Here is a 22,664-nt window from a genome sequence, read left to right on the forward strand (position 1 = left end):
AGGGGCTGCTGAGAAACATGAAGAAAAATCTAATATGATTACTCTCCTGTTGACAGTCTGCTCTGGGCCTGGCATCAAAGCCTTCGTGATCATGCTCCTCTGCCTCAGTTTCCACCACCGCCCCCCCTGCTATGCACACTCTGCTTCAGTGCCAGTGGCCCCGCTATCCCCGGATCTGTGCCTGGTACTAGCAGTTGCTCCTGATTGGAGTGCCCTTCCCTCTCTTCTTCATCTCATGCATCTTTCTCATCCCTTGAGGCTCATCTCAGGAGCCACCTCCTCCCTGAAGCCTTCCACAACCCTCAGACAGAGCTGCTCTCGCCACTCTTCATGCTTCTGCAACCTATGACAGCATGCTGTAATTATTTATATCTATGTCTCCCCACTGGGTCCAGAGTTCCCTCAAGAGAAGGGGCCAGCTCACTCAGCTCAGGGTCCTCAGCACCCTGGACAAAGGTTGGTGTGGCATAGATCCCAGAAAGCATTGGATGAATGGATGAATGAATAAATGAATGAATGGGTTACTGGTCCTTTCTCAAAGCTACGGTTAGAAGTTGACCTTCACACGAGCGACGCTGTTGATGCTGAAAGAACAAAAACAGAATCTAGAGGAGCCTGGGTGGCTTGGTCGGTTGAGCGTCTGACTCTTGATTTCAGCTCAGGTCACGATCCCAGGGTCGTGGGATCGAGCCCTGCTTTAGGCTCTGCACTGAGCGCAGAGCCTGCTAAAGATTCTCTTTGTCCCTCTCTCTCCGCCCCCCGCCATTAAATAAATAAATAAATAAATAAATAAATAAATAAATAAATAAATAAAATCTACGAACAAAACAGAATCCAGAGGGTTCTAACCCTCTAACACAGAGGTCACAAGCCACAAACCACAGTCATTGGCAGAACAGTGACCAGCAGTGTTTTAAACAAGCTAAATTGATGACTAATTAATGTCTTATAAAAATCTGGGCTTCTAGCTTTTCTCGTGAAGCCGGAGGACCTGGCAAGAACCTGGCCTGCACAGTGAAGTGGAGCACCCACTCGTGCTTTCAAGAGGGCCCGGGCCCTCCGGGTTGCCCCCAGCCCCCACCACTCCTGCGCATGCTCATTCTCTGGTCGCTGTAGGTATCTGAACCAGCACCCTGGCCAAACGCCTCCTCCAGACCTCTTTTTCCCTCTGGGAAATGATAGTAATAATATCAGGCACTGCATCGTGGAGGCTTTGAACATTACCGATAAGGGTCGTATCCAGCCCTTTTTGTAATCCTGGAGTCTGTTACTCTGCACGTTTCACTAGATTGGTGTGGAGGGTGCTGGCCTGCCCCGCCCACATTGGTGTGAAGCATTTATTGCCCCAGCAACGCCTCCGCAGAAGAGAACTGCTGGCCCAAGGTCACGTCCCTTCCCAGGGTGGCTGGCTTCCAGTAACAAACGGACACAGGGGTGTAGAGCCCTGGCCCCTGGCCCCAGTTTGGGGAATCTCACTGCAGTGTTGGCTGAGATCTCCCCCAAAGCTACGCTGCAGCTTGACCTCTCCTCCTGCCCCCTGCCCTCCCTTCCGCAGGTGTCGATCCCAAGGGTGCACCCTAATAAACCTCCTGCGTGCTAATCTCTGTCTCTGAGTCTGCGTCCTGGGGAGCCTGGCCTGTGACAACAGGGGAGGTAGACGGGACTAGATGGCAAAGCTTCCCAAATGTTATGAGGAGGGACAGGGCTGCATCCTGCAGGACGTGTTCTACCGTCCTACTGGGTGTTTGTGGCCCGCTCCTACTTCAGGATGCCCTCAGGTGTTACCTAGAAAGGGGGTTCTGTGGTTAAATAAGTTTGGGAAGGGGTGCCTGGGTGGCTCAGTCAGTAGAGCAGCCAACTCTTGATCTCAGAGTTGTGAGTTCAAGCTCCATGTGGGGCAGAGAACCTTAAACAAATAAATTAATAAATAAAACAAAGAAATAAATAACTTGGGGAATCCACGGATTCAACAACCATGAAAAATCTCAGCACCGAACATCTCAGAGCCTTTAATGACCTGATGGCACGACAACCCTCCAAGAGGAAGATGACGAGGTAGTGTTTCCCAAACTTACTCATCTTAGAACCTCTTTTGTCCCCTCGGGGGTATTTCTCGTGGGAATGTGTCACAGAGAATACACCCTGGCAATTGCTGATGCAGAAAAGGGAGCCTCTGAAGCTCTCAAAGCAGGGGTATAATACAGATAGACTCGTGTTTGAACCAGACTGCTCTGGTGGCCCGAGTGGGGATGGGATCAGAAGAGATGAGATTCAAGGCTGAAAGAGCCAGGCGATGGCTGGATCCAGAGCCCAGCTGGGAGACATCCTTGTCTTGAACTAAGGGCAAGGACAGTGGGGATGGGGAGGGAAAAACCAGATGCAGAGATATTTAGGATATTAAAGATTGATCAAATGTGGAAGGTGACGGATATGGAGTCGAGGATAATTCTAGGTGTCTACTTTGGGGGTCTAGAGGGACGGAACAGAATTGAAATGGGAAGGAAGGCCATAAGCTCAGAGAGGCCTGCCAAGCTTGAAGCACGTGTGGTTCACCAGGGAGGTGTCCGGTAAGCCACCGGAGAGGGACACTAGAAGCGAGAAGCCAGAAATACAGATGCACGTTCAGAAGCCGACAACTTGTGGGCGGTCGTGGAATTGCCAGGCAGGATGCTTGGGTGAACAGAAGGAAGAGAAAAGGGAAGAGTTGGCCCCCTCCAGCACACTCATCAGGAACCACTCAGTCTCGAAAGCACTCACAAGGTACTTGCAAATTTTGGCCACCGTCTGCTGCTGGTTGTCCCAGGACTTCCTGCTATAAGCTCTTTTTGGCAGTTCCCAGGCCATGAAGCAGGAACAGCGGAACAGGGTCTTCACACATTTCTGGGGACCAAGAGGAGGACAATGCCAGCGCTGGGGAACTCCACGACAGCCAGAACATACTCCAGAGAAACAGTTTGGTGAAACTGACTTTTGGAAAATCAAATCCTGTTTGAAATGCACAAGTGCCCGAGGCACCTGGGTGGCTCCCTCGGCTAAGCGTCTGACTTCGGCTCAGGTCATGACCTCGTGGTTTGTGGGTTCGAGCCCCGCATCTCTGCTGACAGCTCAGAGCCTGGAGCCAGCCAGAGCCCTCCCCAGCCAGGGCCCCTAAAAGGTGCCTCGGATGCTGTGTCTCCCTCTCTCTCTGCCCTCCCCCACTCATGCTCTGTCTCTCTCTCTCTCTCTCTCTCTCTCTCTCTCTCTAAAATAAATAAACTCAAAAAAATTTTTTTAATCAAAAAAATTAAAAAAAAAAACACCACTCTGAAATGCACAAGTGCAGTTGTTCCTTTTGAGGAGGACTTCCACCGCGGTGCCTTTGGGAAACAGGCTTGTCCATGACAGGTGGTTAGTGACTCTGGCCTCATTTCCCTAACGGGAGGCTCGGCCGCAGGGCCCGGGGCCTACACACACTCACCTGGCTCACCTTGGCGTTGCCGTCTTGCATGGTCAACAGCAGGGGCACCAAGGTGCCGATCAGCTGCTCCTCTACGGCTGGGGTGTGAGGCGACCGCAGCTTCTGGACCACCTTGCCGTACAGGCTGATGCAGGTGGAGCGCACATCCTCTCGTGACTGGGGCAGACCCGGAGGCTCAGGCATGCTCCCTCCTCCCAGAGGCTGCCTGGGCCTCTGAGCCGTATGCGGAGGCATCAGCCTTCCTTCCACTCACTCTGGGGGGGTGGGGGTGGGGGCCCTCCAGGCACAAGAAGCACGGAGATGGACGAAGAAAAGCGGAGGCCACCTGGTGGGGCTGATCTGGGGCCAGCATCCCCCTCACTGGAGCCTAGGTCCAGAGTTCTGCCCTCTCTCTCCCCAGCCAGGGCCCCCCACTAACCTAAAAGGTGCCTTAGTGCCAAGTGGAAAAAAAGTCCCCCTCTGCTGGAACCAATTAAAAAATGCGCCCCTGCCAGGTGGGCCAATTGCAATGAGGCACATGTCTGGGGAGGCTTCATTACAAAAGAGCTCTCTCTGTGGGAACCAATTAGAGAAGGAACTTTCTCCATGCAAACCACTCACAAACAGTGTGCCAGTTGGAACGAGGGGCCCCTCCCCCTGGGCTGACTTGGGTCTGCCCTGCCCCCAGAGGGCCATGGCAGCTACTGCATCCCCCAGAGTAGTAAAGAGCCCCCCCCCAAACCCTCTCACCCTCCACCCCCGTGGGATCCCTTACATCACTGAAGTGTGGGAGCAGGACCTGAAGCATCTCCACATAGACCGAACTGTCCATCAGCTTCCGGTCCTGCCCCCTGAAGATGGTCTTGAGGTTGTGGGCGGCCTCCACCACCAGCAGCCCGTCCATACTCTTCAGGCCCTTCACCATAGAGGGCAGGAGGGCCCGGACTTTGGCAGTCTGTGGGGCAGGACCATCTCGGATGGGGGCTCCTACCTGGGCTGACAGGTGAGAGCCCCAGCCTCTGATTCACTGAGATAAACTTGGTGGAGACGATACCCCTCCAGGTTTTTGGTTATGCCATCCCACCGGCCTGGAATGCCCTCACTCAAGCTCTTCCCATCCCCAAAGTCCTCTGTGTCCTCACTCACTCCTTCCTGGAGACCTGAGGCCCTTTGTGGCCACCCCCTTGTTGGCACTAGGTAGATGGCCTGTGTTGCTAGTTAGCTTGCAGTCTACATCCTGTCCCCTCGGCCCTCTAGACCCTGAGCTGCAACGGCACCAGGTAGAGGAAAACAAAGCACTTTTTAAAATGCTAAGATGGGGGCGCCCGGTGGGGCTCAGTCGGTTGAGCATCCGAGTTCTGCTCAGGTCACGATCTCCTGGTTCGTGAGTTCGAGCCCTGTGTCGGGCTCTGTGCTGACAGCTGGGAGCCCGGAGTCTGCTTTGGATTCTGTGTCTCCCTCTCTTCCTCTCTCTCTCTCTCTCTCTCTCTCTCTCTCTGCCCCTCCCACACTTGCGCTCATGTGTGAACACCCTCTTTCTCTCTCTGCCAAAAATGAACCAACATTTCTTTAAAAAATGCTAAGGTGCACCAACAATCTGGGACTCAGTTTCCTAATTTGTAAAACAGGAATGATTACTGCCATCCCCAACCCCTCCTATACACACTGCCTTCAGGGTCATTGTGAAAAATCTGGATTAGAAACGATTTCAGGGGTGCCTGGGTGACTCAGTCGATTCAGAATCTGACTCTTGATTTCAGCTCAGGTCATGGCCTCTAAGTTCATGGGATCGAGCCCCGCCATCAGGCTCCGTGCTAACAGCGAGGAGCCTGCTTGGGATTCTCTCTCTCCCTCTCTCCCTCTCTGCCCCCCACCTACTCACATGCCCTCTCTCTCTCAAAAATAAATAAATAAATGAACATTTTTTTAAAAAGGAAACTATTTCAAAAAGAATAAAATGTATGGGGAAATTTTAAAGGCTATCTACCCGCTTTACAGATGGGGCAACTGAGGCAGGGGCAGAAATGGGTTCCAGCATCTGAGAGTCCGTGGTGGCCAAGCTCCACCCTTCCCTGAGCTCGGGGCCTGGCTGGCCGAGCTCTCCTCTGTCCTCTGCTCACCTTCTCAGTCCTGCGGGCCAGGATGATCAGGCCTCGGATGGACAGCACCTTCATGATGGGGTCCTGGTGGTTCAGGCCTTCAGCCATCCTCCCCAGAGAGTACTCCTCAGGGATCCGCCGCACCTGTTCCATCTGGAGAAGCTGCAGGGGTGATGGTAATTACTCCCTGGGCCGAGGGCCAGTGCAGCCATCCGTCTCGCCACGCACGGGGAGTGCACCCCGGATGACCAGGGGCTAAGTGTGGGGCATGAACGATTGCTATCTGGTCAGCGCTGTCCAAAGCAAGCCACATGCGTAAATTTAAATTTTCTAGAAGCCACATTAAAAAAGCAAAGGAGAAATCGATGAAGTCAGTTTTAGTAATACATCTTACTTGACCAAATACATCTTACTTGACCAAAAGATATCCAAAGTCTTATCATTTCGGCATGTAATCAATAAAGAGATTATTGACATATTTTAGTCTCTAAGACTTTTTTCAATCAAGTCTGAAATGCGGTGTGAATTTCAGACTCACAACACATTTCGATTCAGACAGACACATTTCAGGGGCTGACTAGGCCCCAATGTGGCTGGTGGCTATCATATTGGACAGTGCTGGTCTAGTTAGTACCAGCCACTGGCTCCTGTCCCCACCCAGCCATCAGTGTTGGTGACGCCAGACTCTGTCCTCTCTGCCTGGCTTCCCTCTGCCCACCGTCCTCAGTGAGCCCCTCAGCTCAGGATTTTAACTGCCAGCCCTAGGCATATAACACTCAAGGCACCGTCTCTAGTCTATGGCGCCGTCCAGAGCTCCTGACTTGGAAAACAGTTTGCCAGAGGCTGAACGTGTCACTCTCCAGCTCAGAGCCCCTGTGCCCCCCACTGACTTTCACCATCGGGCCCTACTTGCCCCTGGGGCCTCATTCACGCCATGCCCATCCTCACACTCTGACCGCCAACCAGCTGCTAACTAAGCTGCCCGTTGTCTGTGGAAGGACCCAGGCTTTTTGTCCTTTCTGTGCTGGCAGGATCCCCTTCTGCAAGGGCGCCCACTTCCACTCAAGCACCTTGCGTGGCTCCGTCTAAAACTCGGCTCCCCCTCGAAGCCATGGTTGACATTGTGCCCAGGCCTCGTCTGGGTGGACTGCCCCCTTCTCTGGGAGCCCTGAACAGGGAAACCCCAGTGCCCCTATCTACTTATGCGTCTGCCTCCTGCCACCCCTCTGCCCTCTGGGGCTTCCTTGAGAACACAAACTGAGTGCCTCTCCTTGGGTCCCTGTTACCTAACACAAGCTCTGGGGTAGAGTATGTGCTTAGAGCACACTTTCGGTGCATGAGTTCAGGTCCAACACGAAATTCGGTTCCTTTCCTCCTTAGAACTACCCTTCCCCTATGTTCCCGTGGCAGGGGTTAGCACCACCGCCCTCCGCTCTCCAACCCTAAACTGGGCATCACCCTCATCTCCTTCTTCTCTCCACCACCCTCCCACCCACGGCAGCCCCCTGCCTGGTCAGCCTCAGGAATGCTTCTCCCATCCGTTCCCTGGCCTTACCTCCACTGTGACTATTGAGGCCCTGTGTCTGTATGATGAAAAGAGAGAGCTGGGGAGAGGGGCAGGGTGGTGGATCAGAGGGAGAGGAGGCAGGAAAGGCTCCACCCACCCCTCCACCCATCCACCCAACTGACGCTCAGACCTGCTCTGTACCAGGTTCCGGGCTACACGCTAGAGATGCAGGGAAGCGTATTGATGAGGATGATGGTGATGATAATAATAACAGCAGTAATACAGCTCACAGACGGTGCTTCCCAGGTGCAAACACTATTCTCAGAGCTTCACGTGAACTCATTTAATCCTCAGCAAAACCTTATGAGGTGGGCAATTTATTGTCCCCATACTATAAGCGAGGAAGCCGAGGCACAGGGGGGTTCCGGGACTTGCCAGGGTCACACGGCTCCCCTGAGTTCACCCGCCGTTGGAAGAAGCAAGCACGCACATAGACAGTCACAGCAGAGGTGGCTGGGGAAGCCGGGGAGGGACACGTGAGCTACATCAAGGTGCCACAGTGAACATGGTGGGCCAAGCTCTGGCTGAGAGCAGCCCACATCTTCTGGGGAGGAGGAGAAGGCCGGTACCAGGCTGAGGACCCTTGCCCCAGGGTGGAGAGCCACTGTTCAGTGCTCCAGGGGAATGTTAAGGAAAGGGTAAGCCTAGAGCCCCATCGACAGATGAATGGATAGACAAAGGGTGGTATATACACCCAAGGGAATATTACTCAGCCTTAAAAAAGAATGAAATTCTGAGCCCCTTTAACAAGATGGATGAACCTTAAAGACATAAGGTTGAGTGAAAAAAGCCAGACACAAAAGGACATTGTATGATTCCACGTATGTGAAACCTACAATGGCAAGTTCATAGACACAGCAGAGTGCTGGTTGCTAGGGGCTAGGGAGGCAGAACGGCAGCATAGTGTTTAATGAATACAGTTTCAGTCTGGGACAGAGGCTGCATTTAGGAGGACGACGAGCAGTTCTGTGGACGGTGCTGACAGCTGCACAAGAATGTGACTGCACCTAATGCCCCTGGGATCTACACTTAAACATGCCCCTGGGATCTACACTTAAACATGGCTAAAAGGGTAACTTTTATGTTATGTATATTTTACCGCAATTTTTTTAAACTAAAGAGAGGGAGGGAGAGAGTGGGTTTGTGTCTGGGTTTGAATCCTGGATCTGCCACTTACGAGCTGTGTGGCCTCGGAAAACTTAACTTAAATCTGTGCCTCAGTTTCCCCTTCTGAACTGGGGGATGAAATAGCATCTGCACCACAGGATTATCATGAGGATCAAATATATGTGTAAAACACTAAGAATGTGCCTGGAGGATAGTAAGTGCTCAATAAATGTTACCTATTAAAAAAAAGAAATAAAGAAATAAAACCATCTATCCTCAAATAAGTAAGCAAATGTTAGCTATATAATTGTTGGTGAGTGTCCTCTTCCGGATCTGACCCTAACCAACCTCCTGATTCACCTCCCCCAGCATCCCCTGGTACCCTCCACACATTCAACTCAGCTTAGATGTTACTTCCTCCAGGAAGTCCTCCCTGATGCTCCTACCACCACCACCACCTCCAGTCTCCTTTCTTCCGCCATCATAGCACAGGTCACTCCATGGCACCCCATGTTATAATTACGGTGTCCTCCGGCTTCCCTACCGCATTGAAAATTCCTTGAGGGCTAGGCAGAGTCAATTTCATATTTGTACCTCCAACCTTGCAGGTCTGGTGCCCAGCACATGGCACTTCCCAGCAAAGGCTGGGGTTGCCTGGGCATGAGGGGAGTCTGGGGAGAGTAGAATGGGGTGAAGGGGTGGAAAGAGGAGGACCAAAGGGAAATTCCATGAGGCCTTTGTATTCTAGAGCAATCATGCTCATGAAACTCTCAGTTGTTAAGTACTGTTTGCACAGGAGAAATGACTGGTCACGTGAACTGAGGTCTGTGCTCCGGGAGGCCCAGGGGAGCCTCGCCCGGTGCCCGCTGCCCCTCGGTACCTCCACGAAGAAGGCGGTGGCAGTGATCTTGTGCTTCTCGTCGCCTCTCTCCAGGAGCGGGATGAGCAGGTAGAGGATGCGGCAGAGCTCCTGGCAGGAGTAATGCACCATGGCCCTGGGGGTGAGGAGGGGCGAGCAGTCTTCTCAGGCTCTCCAGCCCCGGGGGCCTGCTGGGCGGGGTCTGGCCTGGCACTCTAAACTCTGGGCAAGTCAGGGGCACCTGGGGGCCTGTGTTCCCAGAATTTCCCACCCCGACAGGCTCTCAGAGGCCACCTGGTTTAACTGCTTTGTTTTACAGATGGGGAAACCGAGGCTCAGAGTGAGAAAGCTCGCCCAAGAGCACAGAGCATACAGCCCTTTGCATGATGCCTAGAACACAGGAGGTGCTCAATAAATGCAATTGTATCATGAGACCCCCGGGACCGCACCATCCTGGGCACTCAGGGCGCAGGGTTAAAGAACAGACTGTAGGAGCCACGTCACCGAAATCGAGGTACGCCTTCCCAACCTTATGCGAGGCTGTGTATGGTTGCAAGGGAAGAGCCTGGTCTGGATCAGGAGGTCATCTCCCAGTGTTGCCACTTCCTAGCTGTGTGACCTTTGGTGCATAACTGTCCCTCTCTGCACCCTGGCATCCTGCTCTGCAAAATGTGCGTTGATAATCCCTGCCCACTGGTCAGCATAATGATAGCGAAAGCTAACCTGTGTTGAGCTCTTGCCATTACCAGGGGCCGTTCAAAGTACTCTACTCAACCCTCATCCCAAACCCTGGCGATGGGTCCTATTCCTATTTCCACACTACTGATGGGCACACTGAGACACAGAGAGGGGAAGGAACTTGCCCTGAGACACACAGCGGGGAGGGGATGAGCTGGGACTCAGACGCAGGCAGACCGACGCCAAGGCCCCACACGGAAATACTAGACCACCCCACCATTTCTGTATTAGCGTGGGCACCGAAGTCCCAAGACCGCGAGAAAAGGTGCTTTGTAAGTATACTAAGTGCTCCACAACTGCCGGGCACTGTCATAGCCACAACCTCCACGGACCGTGTGCCATTATTCGTGTGTGTGGCATCCACCCGCCAAGATAGGCGATACCCCGCCGTTCAGAAAATAGGTGATGGACCGAGGGAAGGGTCTGGCCCAGAGACAGACGCGAAGCCACGTGTGTGTGAAGATGCTGGGGTCTCCGCCTCCCTGCACCCCCTGCCCCAGGGAGCCCCAGCCTCACCTTGCCAGCAGGGACACTCCGCGGTGGTGGTTCTCGGCCTGCCCCATGAGCTCCCAGCCGCCCTGGTCCTCCAGAAAGGTGGCCTCGTATGAGCAGCCCATCCTCAGCAGCAGGGTTTTCACCACTTTGACCACCCAGCTGCCAAGACAAGGGAGCTGAGATCTCCAGCCACCTGCCCCCACAGGCCGGGACTCCCTCCCAGCAGCTCCCATCTGGCCAGACCCGCATCTCTCCGCCATGCTGATTGTTAGATAGCGGTAATTGGTGTCTCCAGACAAAGAGGCTTTTTAAAAATGACTGTTAGCTTTGAGAAAGAGAGTAAACAGAAGCAGAATTCCCTTCCTTTCAGCAATGCTGCTTTATCTTCCCGTTTCTCCTGAGCCTCTTCCCTAGAGGGAGAGGTGGGGGCCGGGCCTCCCCAGCTGAGCCCCGGGGTCCTGCCTCACTCGTCCCCACTCCTTCACGCCCATGACCGGGCAGCGCCCTGCAGGACAGTCCTCTCTGCTCACTTGTACAGTCACCTGCGCTGGCCCGGAGTCCCTCACCCCCTCAGGGCACGTAAGGAGTGATTCACCAACCTGGAGGCACTGAAGCACCCCTCCCCCGACCCGGAAACAGCGGTGCGTCAGGCCTGGTCCGGCCTCTCCACGCTTCCACCGTTTCCTCCAACAGCCTCCAAATTTTAACAAAAATGCCGCTACCCTTCCTCCTTCCTCCCCACCCCCCTCCCAAAGATACAGCGCTAGGAGCCCGCAAGTGAGGTCTGTGCTGCTTTGCAAAAAAGGGGAGGCGACCCTAAGAGGAAGTCTGGGGACGGTGGCGCGGCTCCTTTGTCTCCCCCAAACATCCACTCCGCGAGCGTCACCTCCCTGGAAGGTTCTCAGCTTTTCCCAGCAAAGCGGAGCATGTGTTGCCCTGACCCTACAGCGGGATGGGGGGGCCAACGACCCAAGGCGGAGCTGCGTCCAAGTGCGGGGCTGCCGCAGGGCGCAGAAGTGGACTTCATGGCGCGGGGTGGGGGTCGGGGGGGACGCTCCCCGGACAGCCTGGCTCAGGGAGGCCACGCTCTTCATCGCTAGACAGTCGAGAACTTCTCCGCCACGTGCTCCCCTTCCCTCCCCCACCCAGCGCCTCCTCTGCTTTCCTCTGATTCTGTTTGCCCCGGAGCCCGCCGGCTTTCTGAGTCAGGGGTGCCGGACTCACGAGTGCCGGCATGGGTGGCCCGGCCTCGGCATGCGGTGTCGAGCTGGGATGCGGTCCTGTTTGTCCTTCCAGCACACCTGTGGGGCAGGAAGACTGCCCCCATTTCGTAGGCAAGAACACCAGGCCGCCAAGAGGCTAAAGCAGTTTACCCAGCGGACACAGCCTAAATGATGGAACCAGCACTCAAATCCAAGGTGCTCTAACTTCAAGCCCCGCCACACAAGGGCTCGCCCTCCGCCCCTCAACGTGTACCCCTCTGAGCATTACACAACAGAAGCCAAAAAAGAAAAGACTGACAGGGGCACTTGGGTGGCTCAATAGGTTAAGCGTCCAACTCTTGATTTCCACTCAGGTCACGATCTCACGGTTCATGAGCTCGACCCCCACGTGACAACGTGGAGCCTGCTTGGGATTCTCTCTCTCCCTCTCTCCCCACCCCCCGCCCCTTCCTCTCTCTCTCTCTGTCTCTCTGCCCCTTGCTCACTTGCATCCTCTCTCTCTCTCAAAAAAAAACAAAACTTTTTTTTAATGAACATTAAAAACAAAAAGACTGATAAACTCAACTACACACAAACGTAAAACTTCTGGATGGCAAACGACCATGAAATGTTGCAGGTTAAGTGACAAACTGGAACACGAGTGACAAAAACTTAACGTCCTCAGCACAGAAAACGCTCTCACCAGAAAAATCCCCAGCAGTCCCGTATAAAACGGGGCAAACACCGCTCACAGAACAGGAAACACAAACGGCATTTCACCTTCCACCTCATTCAAAATAACAGGGGCGCGAGTGAAAATCACAGCGTTTTTTTCCAACTTTCAGATCCGCAGAGATAAACGTGTCTGTTCCCTTGTGCCTGCAAAGGCGTAGGACAGTCATTCTCACACACGCCTGCACTCCGTGCCCTCTAGGGAGGGCGCTTCGGCAAACTGGGTGCCGCAGGGGGTGCTGCCGTGTTCCGCTTCATCACTCACGGCTCACCAGCGCTTTCCACTGCGCATGCCTGTTCCAGCTCAAGATTTCGATGCAGGGACCCTTGGACACGCCCATTCTACTTTCAAGAATTCGTCCTACATGTACAGTCACGCCTAGAGACATACACACGAGCTCACTGCAGCACCGTCTGTAAGTGCCAAGGGCTGCAAAGTACCTAAATCGAGAGGATCCTGGTTAAATAGACTATGGTACCTTGAAATTGCACTTATAGGGATATTATGCAGCTGTTAAGAATAATGAGGCAGCTCTACATGTATGATCTCCAAGATATAGTAGCTGCTCAAAGCAAAAATGTCTAACTGTAAAGTCCGCTACCGTTGGTATAAAAACAGAAATCTAAATGTGTGCTTATCTCTGCATAAACCAGCTGGGGAAGGGTATGAAAGAACCCGGTTTTTCTGGGGAGGGTCACTGGGTAAGGAGAGGAAAGGAGACTCACCTCCAACGTCTTTTGAGACTTTTACCCATGTGCGTATATTGCCTACACCGGTTAATAATTAAAACGGTGGCTGGGGGGGGGGGGTGGTGGGTTCCTGGGGGCCTCAGTCGGTTAAGCGTCTGACTTTGGCTCAGGTCATGGTTTCACGGTTCATGAATTCAAGGCCCGCATCGGGCTCTCTGCCGTCAGCCCAGAGCCTGCTTGGGACCCTCTGTCCCCCACTCGCTCTGCCCCTTCCCCACTTGCACGTGGGCTTGCTCTATCAAAAATAAACATTTGAAAAGGTACTGTATTAAAAAATAGAAAATAAAATGGTGGGCCGTGGCTACAACTCTAATACAAACAATATCTCTAGAGAGCCCGGGGGAGAAACGAAATTGTGAGCTGATTGCTTGCCGTTGTCCAGTGTCAGCCAGAGCCTGGCCCACACATCACAGCAGGTGCTCCCAAACAGTTGTTGAAGAAATGTACTGGCTCTTGTAAAAGGGTGCTTCTGTTTTCTCCTTTAGTCCCAAAGCTAATTTCTACTGATCCATCGCCCTGACGACGCTCGAAAGGACCCTCGCTGGTTGGCTCCCCCCCCAGTGGACATACCGCACGGGTACGAAGACGGAGGGCTGGGCATCCTTCCTGGCGTCCTTGCGCAAAGCCACACGGCCAGGCAGGTTGAGGCCGATGTGGTAATGGACCTGAATGAGCAGGGCCAGGAGCAGCTGGGGGTAGACGCGCCTCACGAAGCCCACGCAGCTGCTGACCGACAGGAGCTCGCACAGCCCGCTGGCTGCCTGGGGGCAGAGGGGAGGCTGGCTGCAGGCTCCGGTAGGGGCCCGGGTCGCTTCGCTAGCAAGCTGGACTTGGACCTTGGCTCTTCTCGGGCTCGGACTGGGAGAGACCAGAGGCGCCTGGTGGCTCAGTCAGTTAAGCCTCCGACTCTGGGTTTCGGCTCAGGTCGTGATCTCACAGTTCATGAGTTCTAGCCCCGCATGGGGCTCTGTGCTGACAGTGTGGAGCCTGCATGGGATTGTCTCTCTCTCTCTCTCTCTCTCTCTCTCTGTCCCTCCCCTGCTTGCTCTGTCTCTCTCTCAAATTAAGTATATTAAAAAAAAAATTTTTTTTAATTGGGAGAGCCCAGCTCTCTACGCCCCCTACCGCACCCCAACTCCTGGCTGTCTGGTTGAGCCCTACACGAGAACAATAGCCTGCTTCCTTGATGTTGCACAACCCTGGAACAATCATGGTAGAGGGATCCTCTCCCACCTTTTGTCAGGTAGAGTCTTTTTAAAAAATTTTTTAATGTTTGTTTATCTTTGAGAGAGAGAGAGAGAGAGACATAACCCGAGAAGTAGACTCCAGGCTCTGAGCTGTCAGCTCAGAGCCGGACTCGGGGCTCAAACTCATGAACCCTGAGATCATGACCTGAGCCGAAGTTAAGATGCTTAACCGCCTGAGCCCCGCCCAGGTGCCCCTGTCAGGCGGGGTCTTGATCCCGTTGTGAATGTGGGGAGACAAACTCAGAAGGAAGAAGACACTTACCCATGGTCACCCAGCCCTTGGGAGCAGGGCTGGGACTCAAGTCCCAGGTGTCTGGGACTCAGACACCAGGTACAGGATGCCCTGCCTCTTCCTCATTCATAACACAAGCACAGAGACCGTGAGGGGGCACCCATTGCCCCTTCAATTTGGCCCATTAAACCAGGCCACCCTCACTGGATCCCCTGGTGCCCAGCAACCAAGAAATTAACCCCAGCCTTGAGTGGGAGCCAGGGAGGCCCAGACCTGGACTCTGTCACTCCACGCCTACTGATCACGCCCCTGCCCCTTCCATCCATGACTCCCCACACCAGCCCTCCAAAGTCCCGGAAGCTTGGTTTTGTTGGTATTTGACCCACGATGCTCCCTGGGACCTGACGGGTGCTCACCTTCCAACTTCTCCACCTGCTATCCAGTCTGTCCTGGCCTGGGCCCACCTCCCACTCGGCCCACTAAGGCCTAACTGGCAGGAGGACAGTGCAGGGGCAGGGGGAGGTGACAGGCGGGGGGTCACAAGATTGGATGGCTCATTCTGGTCCCACCACTCCCTAGCCCTCTTTGGGCCTCAGATTCATTCATCCTCTGTAAACTGGGGTCTCTGGTCCTCTTCCCGCCAGCCCCACAGGTGATGGAGGGTGAATGAGGGGAGGGGTGGGAAAGAAGCCTTCTTTACGAAGAAATGGCCAAGATCCGTGCCCCCAGGCAGCCAGCCCAAGGGAAAAGCCTTAGATTGTGAAGTTGGCATGTTCCCAGGGAAACAAGTCTCACAAGGAGGGCTGGGTGGGGACCACGAATGGCAGTTTGTACTTTACAGCTCGGGAAGCCCTTCCGCACACACTATTTCACTTTTCCGGACAGGTAAGATAGACAAGGCAGGAGCTATTACTGCCCATTTTACAGATCTAAATACCAAGGCTAGAGATGGTTATATAGTGAGGGAGCGGCAAGCTAAGCTAAGCTTCTGGGACTCAGAGCCTTTACATTTTTCAGTTGACCAAAGGTAATGCTTGTATCCAAAGAACACGGTCAGCAGGATAAAGAGAAGTCTCTAGTGATGTGCTACAGGGCTCTGCTCTTGGCTCAGTCTTGCTCAAATGGTTTGTCGACACCGTTAAGATAAAAATGAGTCCGCACTGTATCCATGCTCGGACTACGCTTGAACAAAAAGCACAAACGGGTGACTCAAGAATACACTAACACACAACGGCTGAGAGAGGAAACCAAATCAGGGAAGGAGCGGGTGCCCATGCCTTATTCATAGAACTCAGTGCTGGGGGAGAGGGGCAAAGGGACACGGTGGCAAAACGCAGGATTCAGAGCTAGGAGATCAGGGTCCGAGCCCTGGCCCCACCACTCACTAGCTCTGTGACCTTGGCTGAGACCTGGGATGTCACCAAGCAACACTGTCCTCCTCTGTTAAGGGGTAACATCACCCACCCCTCCACCCACCATGTCTTTGCTTCTCTCCACCAGCATGCCTTGTTCTCTGCTGAATCCCCAGAATTTATGTGTGCCCGGCACACAGTAGGTGCTCAATTACTGTTGTTGACTAAATGAATCAGTTCAACAATTTTTTTTTACTGTCTACTATGTACCGGTATAGGCTACACATTAGGGATATCCCGGTGGGCAAAACAGGTTCAGGCACTGAATTCGTGCATCTCACAGATTACTCAAAGGACTCCACACACTATTGTCAAATCACAACTGGGGTAAACTCTCCCAAGATAAAGTATGTGAAGCAGAGTATAATATGCACAGATTTGATCATGACAGGGAGATAAGGGACCAGGCAGTCATGGGGTAGGCGAGGTGGGTCCTCACCGCTAAGGGCACGATCGAGGCCCGGCCCTTCTTGGTGAAGGGCTTCTCCTTCAGGCTCGTCAGGAGCAGATCCAGGAGGTCTCGGATATCACAGCTGGGCTTGCACAGTATCAGCTGCCTCCACATCTCTGCGCCGTTGCTGGGAGGTCAGGGGTTGGGAGATGGTTAGTGGGGACCAGGGCACTAGCCCTACCCAGCCTCCCAGCAGTTTTGGGAAGAAGACAAGATGCCCTCAAAATGGCACCCATGGGTGAGTCAGCAAGGAATGGTCCAGAAAACACTCTCTAAGAGGCAGGGGGCTAACAATTATTGAAAACCCTATTTCCCATATCATATCAGGTGCTTTATACACGACTTATTCAGCAAATATGGAGCACCTGCTATACGCCAGGCACTAAGCAAACCTCTGGGCATATAGCCGTGAACGAGATATTCAAGACATTCAAGGTCACTGAATTCTCAAATGACCCTCGAGGTGGGTTGTTATTCTCATCTTACAGATGGGAGTTGAGGCTCAGAGAGGTGAAATCACCAGTCCGAGACTACACAGCTAATGAGCTACAGAGTCAGGAAGTGACCAGCCTTCAAAACCTGTGATCATTCCTCTATGCCAGGGGGGCCCCTTAGGACCTGGACCTTGCATTGGTCACACAATCTCAAGGAGTGCCTGCTCCTGTCCCCTAGAAGTCAGTACTCCAGGCAGGGGAGAGCATCTGGGCCAGCCTGTGAGCACTCCTGTCACGGAGAGCTGAAAGCACTGACCGGCCAGTGCACTAACGGGTTAACAGAACCCTTTCCCCCTTCTGCATGAGCATGTGAACCTTCCATTAACTTTCCAGCTCTGTTCCCCTGGAAACATGATAAAGATAGTATGTCAACTATGTTGCTAGGCAACATCGCTTATAGTAAAAATGACCCAATTGGTAAATTGCATCTGGGCTGGGAGGAACTATAAATTAACTCTAAGAACCGATGAGGATGCTGTAGCATTGAGCTTCCCGGGGTGCGGTGGCTCTTGGGATGGGGCTCGCCCCCCGTGGGGACCCCAGAAGCCAAGTCTATAGAGCTTTTGTGAGAGATAGCGGTTCCCAGGAGGCCTGAGCCATCTAAGCCAGGGCAGCTCCTATACCTTTCACCTGGGAGGCCCAAGAGACCAGCTCTTAAGCCCCGAGTGGGGAATGTGAGGCCTCCAGGGCACAAGATGTAAGGAGACCCTCTTCTCTGGGGCTCATGCAAGTGGAGGTGTGGCCCCTGAGAGCCAGGCCGCCTTAAATTTTGTCCCAGCGCTGTCTGGCCTGCTGCATGGGCTGCTGCAAGGACTCCTGGGAAGAGGAGCCCCTGTCATTGCTCTGTCCTATATCCTGAGTGACTCTGATGTCAGGTGTGCCCTCCCCCCCCCCCGCCCCCCGCCACCGCCGGTCTTATGAGTCTGAAGGTTTAGTGATTCCAAGAAGAAACCCTCTGGGGTGGGGGTGGGGTGGCCAAAAAGGGTTAAATTCTTCCGGGTGGGAGGAGGGGGATGTATCACCCTGGCCCTCACCTTCCTAACTGATCTCCCTGGCCTCTGTGAATGGTACCAGCTGTCCCTACTAGACACACCTCGTCACACAGCCCTGCACAATTCTGCCCTCGTGCTCAAACAACCATCTTAAGGCGTGGGTCCCACAACTTGCTGCCTTGTTCTGTTCATTCAGAAACGTGTGGGCGTGTTTCCTGGACTGGGAGGCTGGAGCAGTCAGTCTGGCCTCTCTGGCCACAGTCCCCTCTGCCCATCAGGCCCCTTGCAGCGTCCAGCCCTGGGCAGTCACTTAGCTCAGCTGGCTGCACTACTTGTCACAACCAGCCATCTGGGGTGGGAATTCTGCAGGGAGTAGTTCCCCTTCTGCCTCTAGGGGAAAACTGAAGCCCAGCGAGGGCAAGTAAACCACCCAAGACCACACAGCAGGTGGAGGCAGGGGCAGGACCAACACTCAAGCCTCCTTTCTACGGCACCCCTAGAGCTCTGGGCTTGGAGTTGGTCAAATCTGAGTTTAGGTCCTCATCCTGCTGCTTGCTCACTGGATGCCGAGGACAAGAGACCTCCCCTTAGTTTGCCCATCTGTAGAATGGGGTTGTTGTACCAAGGAGAGAAGGTATTAGCACCCTGCACGGACATATCCAGTGCTTTGGAAATGCTGAATGGCTGTCAGAAGCACCACAGATCTTACGGAAAAGCGACCAGCTGGGAGGGCAAGGGCCTTCTCTGGGTGGAAGGACAGGTTCCTAGCCCAGGATGGGGGCTGCTCCAACCTGGGAGTGGTGGCGGGAACCCCTCAGTCGGTACCTGTCCAGCGGGAGGGGACACGTGAGCAGGGCCACGACCACCTCGGTCATGAAGGAGCTGGCCAGGAGGGAGACGGGCAGCAAGGCCACCTCGCGGGCCCGTGGCTCCTGGATGTGTTTCAGCTGCATGTAGATGGCCTGCATGATTTCTGGGATCTGGGGCACAGCCGGGGGCGGCCGTGAGCAGGCGGGTGGCCGGTTGGAGAAGGCCCGAGGCAGGCATGGGGAGATCATGGAGATGAGAGAAGGCAGGAAGTGGGAGTGACAGGATAGAGTGGCAAGGGAGAGGAGAGAGAGAGAAGAGGGCCCCAGGAGAGAGAGGGGGAGAGAGGGGGGAGCGGCACGCCTGTTCCTTCCCTGGGAGACAGCCAGGGGTCCTCACTGCCCTCCCCACCCCCACCGGATCAAGTGAGTTCTTTCTCACCTGCAAGTCGAGGCACCTAGAACTCACCACCACCACCACCCCTGCCCCGCCCTGGTGCCTTGGGGTTCTGGCAACCCCCATCCTGCCACTGCCAGATGGCCGGTCCCAAGGGATGAGCAGGCCCTGCGGGGTCTCCCTGCCCAGCCCCTGCCCGCAGGGGGCCTTACCACCTCCACCACCCTGTGGTGGTACCACTCCAGCACCGAGCTGATGGTGACCTCCGAGGACAGCTGCATCATCTCCCCCAAGTCCTTCTCCCGGGCTTCTGAGCTGCCTTTCAAGCCTTCCAGGGCTGCTAACAGCAGGTCCTTCACCTGCTGGGGTCCCAGGAAGTCTCCAAATTCCTGAAACAGGCACAGAGGCACTGACACCCATGGACAGACCCCTAGCGACGCACGCAGAAGTCAGCAGGCAGGCCACGCATACTCCGTTCATCTGTGGGTGTCCAACCCTTTGGGGAGGAGCTACAAAAGAAGGGGCGACATGGCCCCTGCTCCCAGAAGAGGGGGTATGCTTCTGGGCACAGACCAGGGGAGGTCGGGGCACTCGGGGTGGGCCCGTGTGGTTGGGAAAGGCTTCCTTAAAGGGGACTTGAGCTTGGAAAGAGGGAAGGCGGGGAGAAGGCATTGGGGCGGGCTGTTCCCAGGAAGGCCCCGGGGCTGATGGGCAGCAGGCGGTCACCGCGATCACACGCAGAATGTTCTGGCATGGGCAGACAGGGTTGTAGGGCCCCAGGAATCGCTTGTTGCTCTCATACAGCTCCTTCTTATTGGTCTCTTCCTTATCTCTGGCTCCTGCAAGAAGAAAGCCTGCTCCGTCAGGCCCGACCACCCCCCCCCCTTTTTTTCTTTAACTTTTTATTAAACATAGATGTAGGAAGTACACAAATCGTAGGTAACCAGCTTGGCCCATTGTTACGTAGTGAATATGTTCACGTAAGCCGGCACCCAGGCCAAGACACAGAATGTGGTCAGCGCCCCAGAAGCACCTCTTGGCTCCCTTTCAGTCCCCTGTCCCCTCCCCTACCCGGGGTGACCACTGTCCTGGCTCCTAAACCCACAGGTTAGATGTCTTGGTGCCGTGTCACTTTCCACGGTGTGAAGACACCAGCATTTATTTCTCTCTCCTACTTCTGACGGACATTTGGGTCATCTCCAGCTGTAGTGCTGCTCGAACATTCTGGTATGCCTAGTCCGTGCCTTTTGGGGAATGTTAGGCACACATTTGTTAGGTACGTAGCTAGGGGTGTACCTGCTGGGCCCTAGGGTGGATCTAGGCTCAGCTTCAGGGGATGCTGACAAATGGTGTTCCGGTGGGGACCAGACATGCGTCCACGGGCGGGGCACGAGGGCCCCCGTGGCTGCACATCCCACGAAGCGAGCTGCGCGTTTCCCATTTGCTGTTCTGGTGCGTGTGTAGTGATACCTCTACACTACCCTGGCCTTCCCACACTCCCTTTTCTTTTTTTTTTTTTTTTTAATTTTTTTTCAACGTTTATTTATTTTTGGGACAGAGAGAGACAGAGCATGAACGGGGGAGGGGCAGAGAGAGAGGGAGACACAGAATCGGAAACAGGCTCCAGGCTCTGAGCCATCAGCCCAGAGCCCGACGCGGGGCTCGAACTCCCGGACCGCGAGATCGTGACCTGGCTGAAGTCGGAGGCTTAACCGACTGCGCCACCCAGGCGCCCCGCACACTCCCTTTTCTGCCTTTTTTCCCTTTAGCGCTCATCATCATCTGACTTTATGTATTACTTGTTTATTTGGTTGTCTCCTGACGACAAGAAGCTAAGTTCAATAGGGAGGATTATTTAACTTCGTTGCTGTATTTTTGGTGTCTAGAATAGACCTGGCATGTTTTTTGTTGAAGGAAACATATTTCAGGCTCGTTTCCTAAGGCCTTATTGTGGCCCAGCCTGGGTCCTACCTGGATCCCCCCCAGGGTATGCAAGACATAAACAGAAGAAAGGGCCGTCGAGGCAGAGGGACTATATGGACCAGATGTGTGGGTTGTCTGTAAAGGGAGGAAGCTTGACACCTGGAATCAGACAGACCCAGGTTCAAAGCCAAGCTTTGCTGCTGGCTACCCTCAGTGGGCACGGACAAACCACGTCACCCTTGAGAATCTAACAGTGCGGGTCTGGGGGTCACCAGAGAAAATACAAGATACCCAGTTAAATGTGATTTCAGATTGCCCGGTCACTCTGCCTCCAGAGCCAGGAAAGTTGAAACAACATGCCGAAGTCCCTTGGGCAAGGTCGGGACTGTGGAGAAAGGGAGGAGGCAGGTAACAGCGGAGACTCTGTGCCCCTAGGTTCAGTGCCAGCTGGGTGCCTGTGTCAGCTCATTTCACGTCACCGGCTCCCTAAAGCTGGATCCGGCATTGTTCTCCCACCTGCAGGTCTTAGCTACTCCAGACGCTAACGTGGGACCTGTTCTTTGTTCATTCGTTCAATAGACGATTCACCGAGCACCCACCCCGTGCCCAGGCCCAGGGCCGGGCCTTCGGAATGCGGTGGTGAATTAAGACACAGCCTTGCCCTGCTCTCAGCACATGAGGGCTACCGTGCCCGAGTGGGCATATGGTGCCATCGTAGGGCTGTGCAAATGGGAGCCACAAATTACACTTGGGCGCCTGGGTGGCTCAGTCGCTTGAGTGCCTGACTCTTGGTTTCAGCTCAGGTCGTGATTCCAGAGCTGTGGGATGCAGCCCCGCATTGGGTTCTGCGCTGAGAGTGAGACCTGCTTAAGATTCTCTTTTTCTCCCTCTGCCCCTCCCCCACTCATTCATTTCCTCTCTCTCAAAAAATTTTTTCGTAAATAAAAATAATTGTTAAAAATGACCCTGGAGGGGCGCCTGGGTGGCGCAGTCGGTTGAGCGTCCGACTTCAGCCAGGTCACGATCTCGTGGTCCGGGAGTTCGAGCCCCGCGTCAGGCTCTGGGCTGATGGCTCAGAGCCTGGAGCCTGTTTCCGATTCTGTGTCTCCCTCTCTCTCTGCCCCTCCCCCGTTCATGCTCTGTCTCTCTCTGTCCCAAAAATAAATAAACGTTGAAAAAAAAAAAAAAAGACACTGGAAGGCGAGGAGAGGCTCGGATAGAAGGATTGCTTAAATCAAAATAGGTTTGTTTGTAGCCCTTCTCCTCTGGTTCTGTGGGGACTGAGACTTCCTACCAGCTTCTGCAGACCCCACGGGAGGCTCCAGCAGATTCCCAGGCTGAGCACCTGCCCAGAAGCCTCGCCTCAGAGGCACGCCGAAGGGCTTACGTTTTTGGAGCTCCAGGATGGTGTAGAGGATGATGATGCCGTCCAGAGCCTTCCGGCCAATCTCCTCATCAGGATCTCCGATGCGAAGGATGAGCCTCCCCAGCAGAAGCCCCAGCGCCGGAAACCCCGAGGACATCTGTTTGTGTCATAACTTTAGGGACTGGGTCTTAAAGGTTCAGTAATACTATACAGTAAATAGTGACCAGAGCTGGATGGTCTGGCCCTGATAGCAGAGTCCTCTGAGGATGACAAGGGTCACCTGGCAATCTCTGGACAGATGCATGGGCTCCCTTGGAGCCAGGAAGATTCTCCCTATGAGTGTCCTCCCCTCCCAGGGG

General features: G+C 54.2%; 1 protein-coding gene across 9 annotated transcripts in view; it reads right to left on the minus strand.

Moving 5' to 3' along the window:
- Positions 1 to 22,664, minus strand: part of MROH7 (maestro heat like repeat family member 7) — a 60,575-nt gene that overhangs the window by 5,394 nt on the left and 32,517 nt on the right. For 6 of the 9 annotated variants that reach the window (XM_047873164.1, XM_047873163.1, XM_047873167.1 and 3 more), the window contains exons 10-21: positions 22,327 to 22,462; positions 19,743 to 19,855; positions 19,229 to 19,405; positions 18,639 to 18,793; positions 16,316 to 16,454; positions 13,556 to 13,746; positions 10,323 to 10,460; positions 9,090 to 9,204; positions 5,557 to 5,697; positions 4,212 to 4,391; positions 3,458 to 3,670; positions 2,758 to 2,880 (exon numbers count right to left, since the gene is read on the minus strand). In XM_047873164.1, coding sequence (XP_047729120.1) covers positions 2,758 to 2,880; positions 3,458 to 3,670; positions 4,212 to 4,391; positions 5,557 to 5,697; positions 9,090 to 9,204; positions 10,323 to 10,460; positions 13,556 to 13,746; positions 16,316 to 16,454; positions 18,639 to 18,793; positions 19,229 to 19,405; positions 19,743 to 19,855; positions 22,327 to 22,462 — 1,821 coding nt within the window. The remainder of the gene's footprint in view (positions 1 to 2,757; positions 2,881 to 3,457; positions 3,671 to 4,211; positions 4,392 to 5,556; positions 5,698 to 9,089; positions 9,205 to 10,322; positions 10,461 to 13,555; positions 13,747 to 16,315; positions 16,455 to 18,638; positions 18,794 to 19,228; positions 19,406 to 19,742; positions 19,856 to 22,326; positions 22,463 to 22,664) is intronic. The other 3 variants (XM_047873168.1, XM_047873169.1, XM_047873171.1) reach the window with 3 other exon arrangements.

This window comes from Prionailurus viverrinus, chromosome C1 (assembly GCF_022837055.1).
Source record: "Prionailurus viverrinus isolate Anna chromosome C1, UM_Priviv_1.0, whole genome shotgun sequence".
Classification (NCBI taxonomy): Eukaryota; Metazoa; Chordata; class Mammalia; order Carnivora; family Felidae; genus Prionailurus; species Prionailurus viverrinus.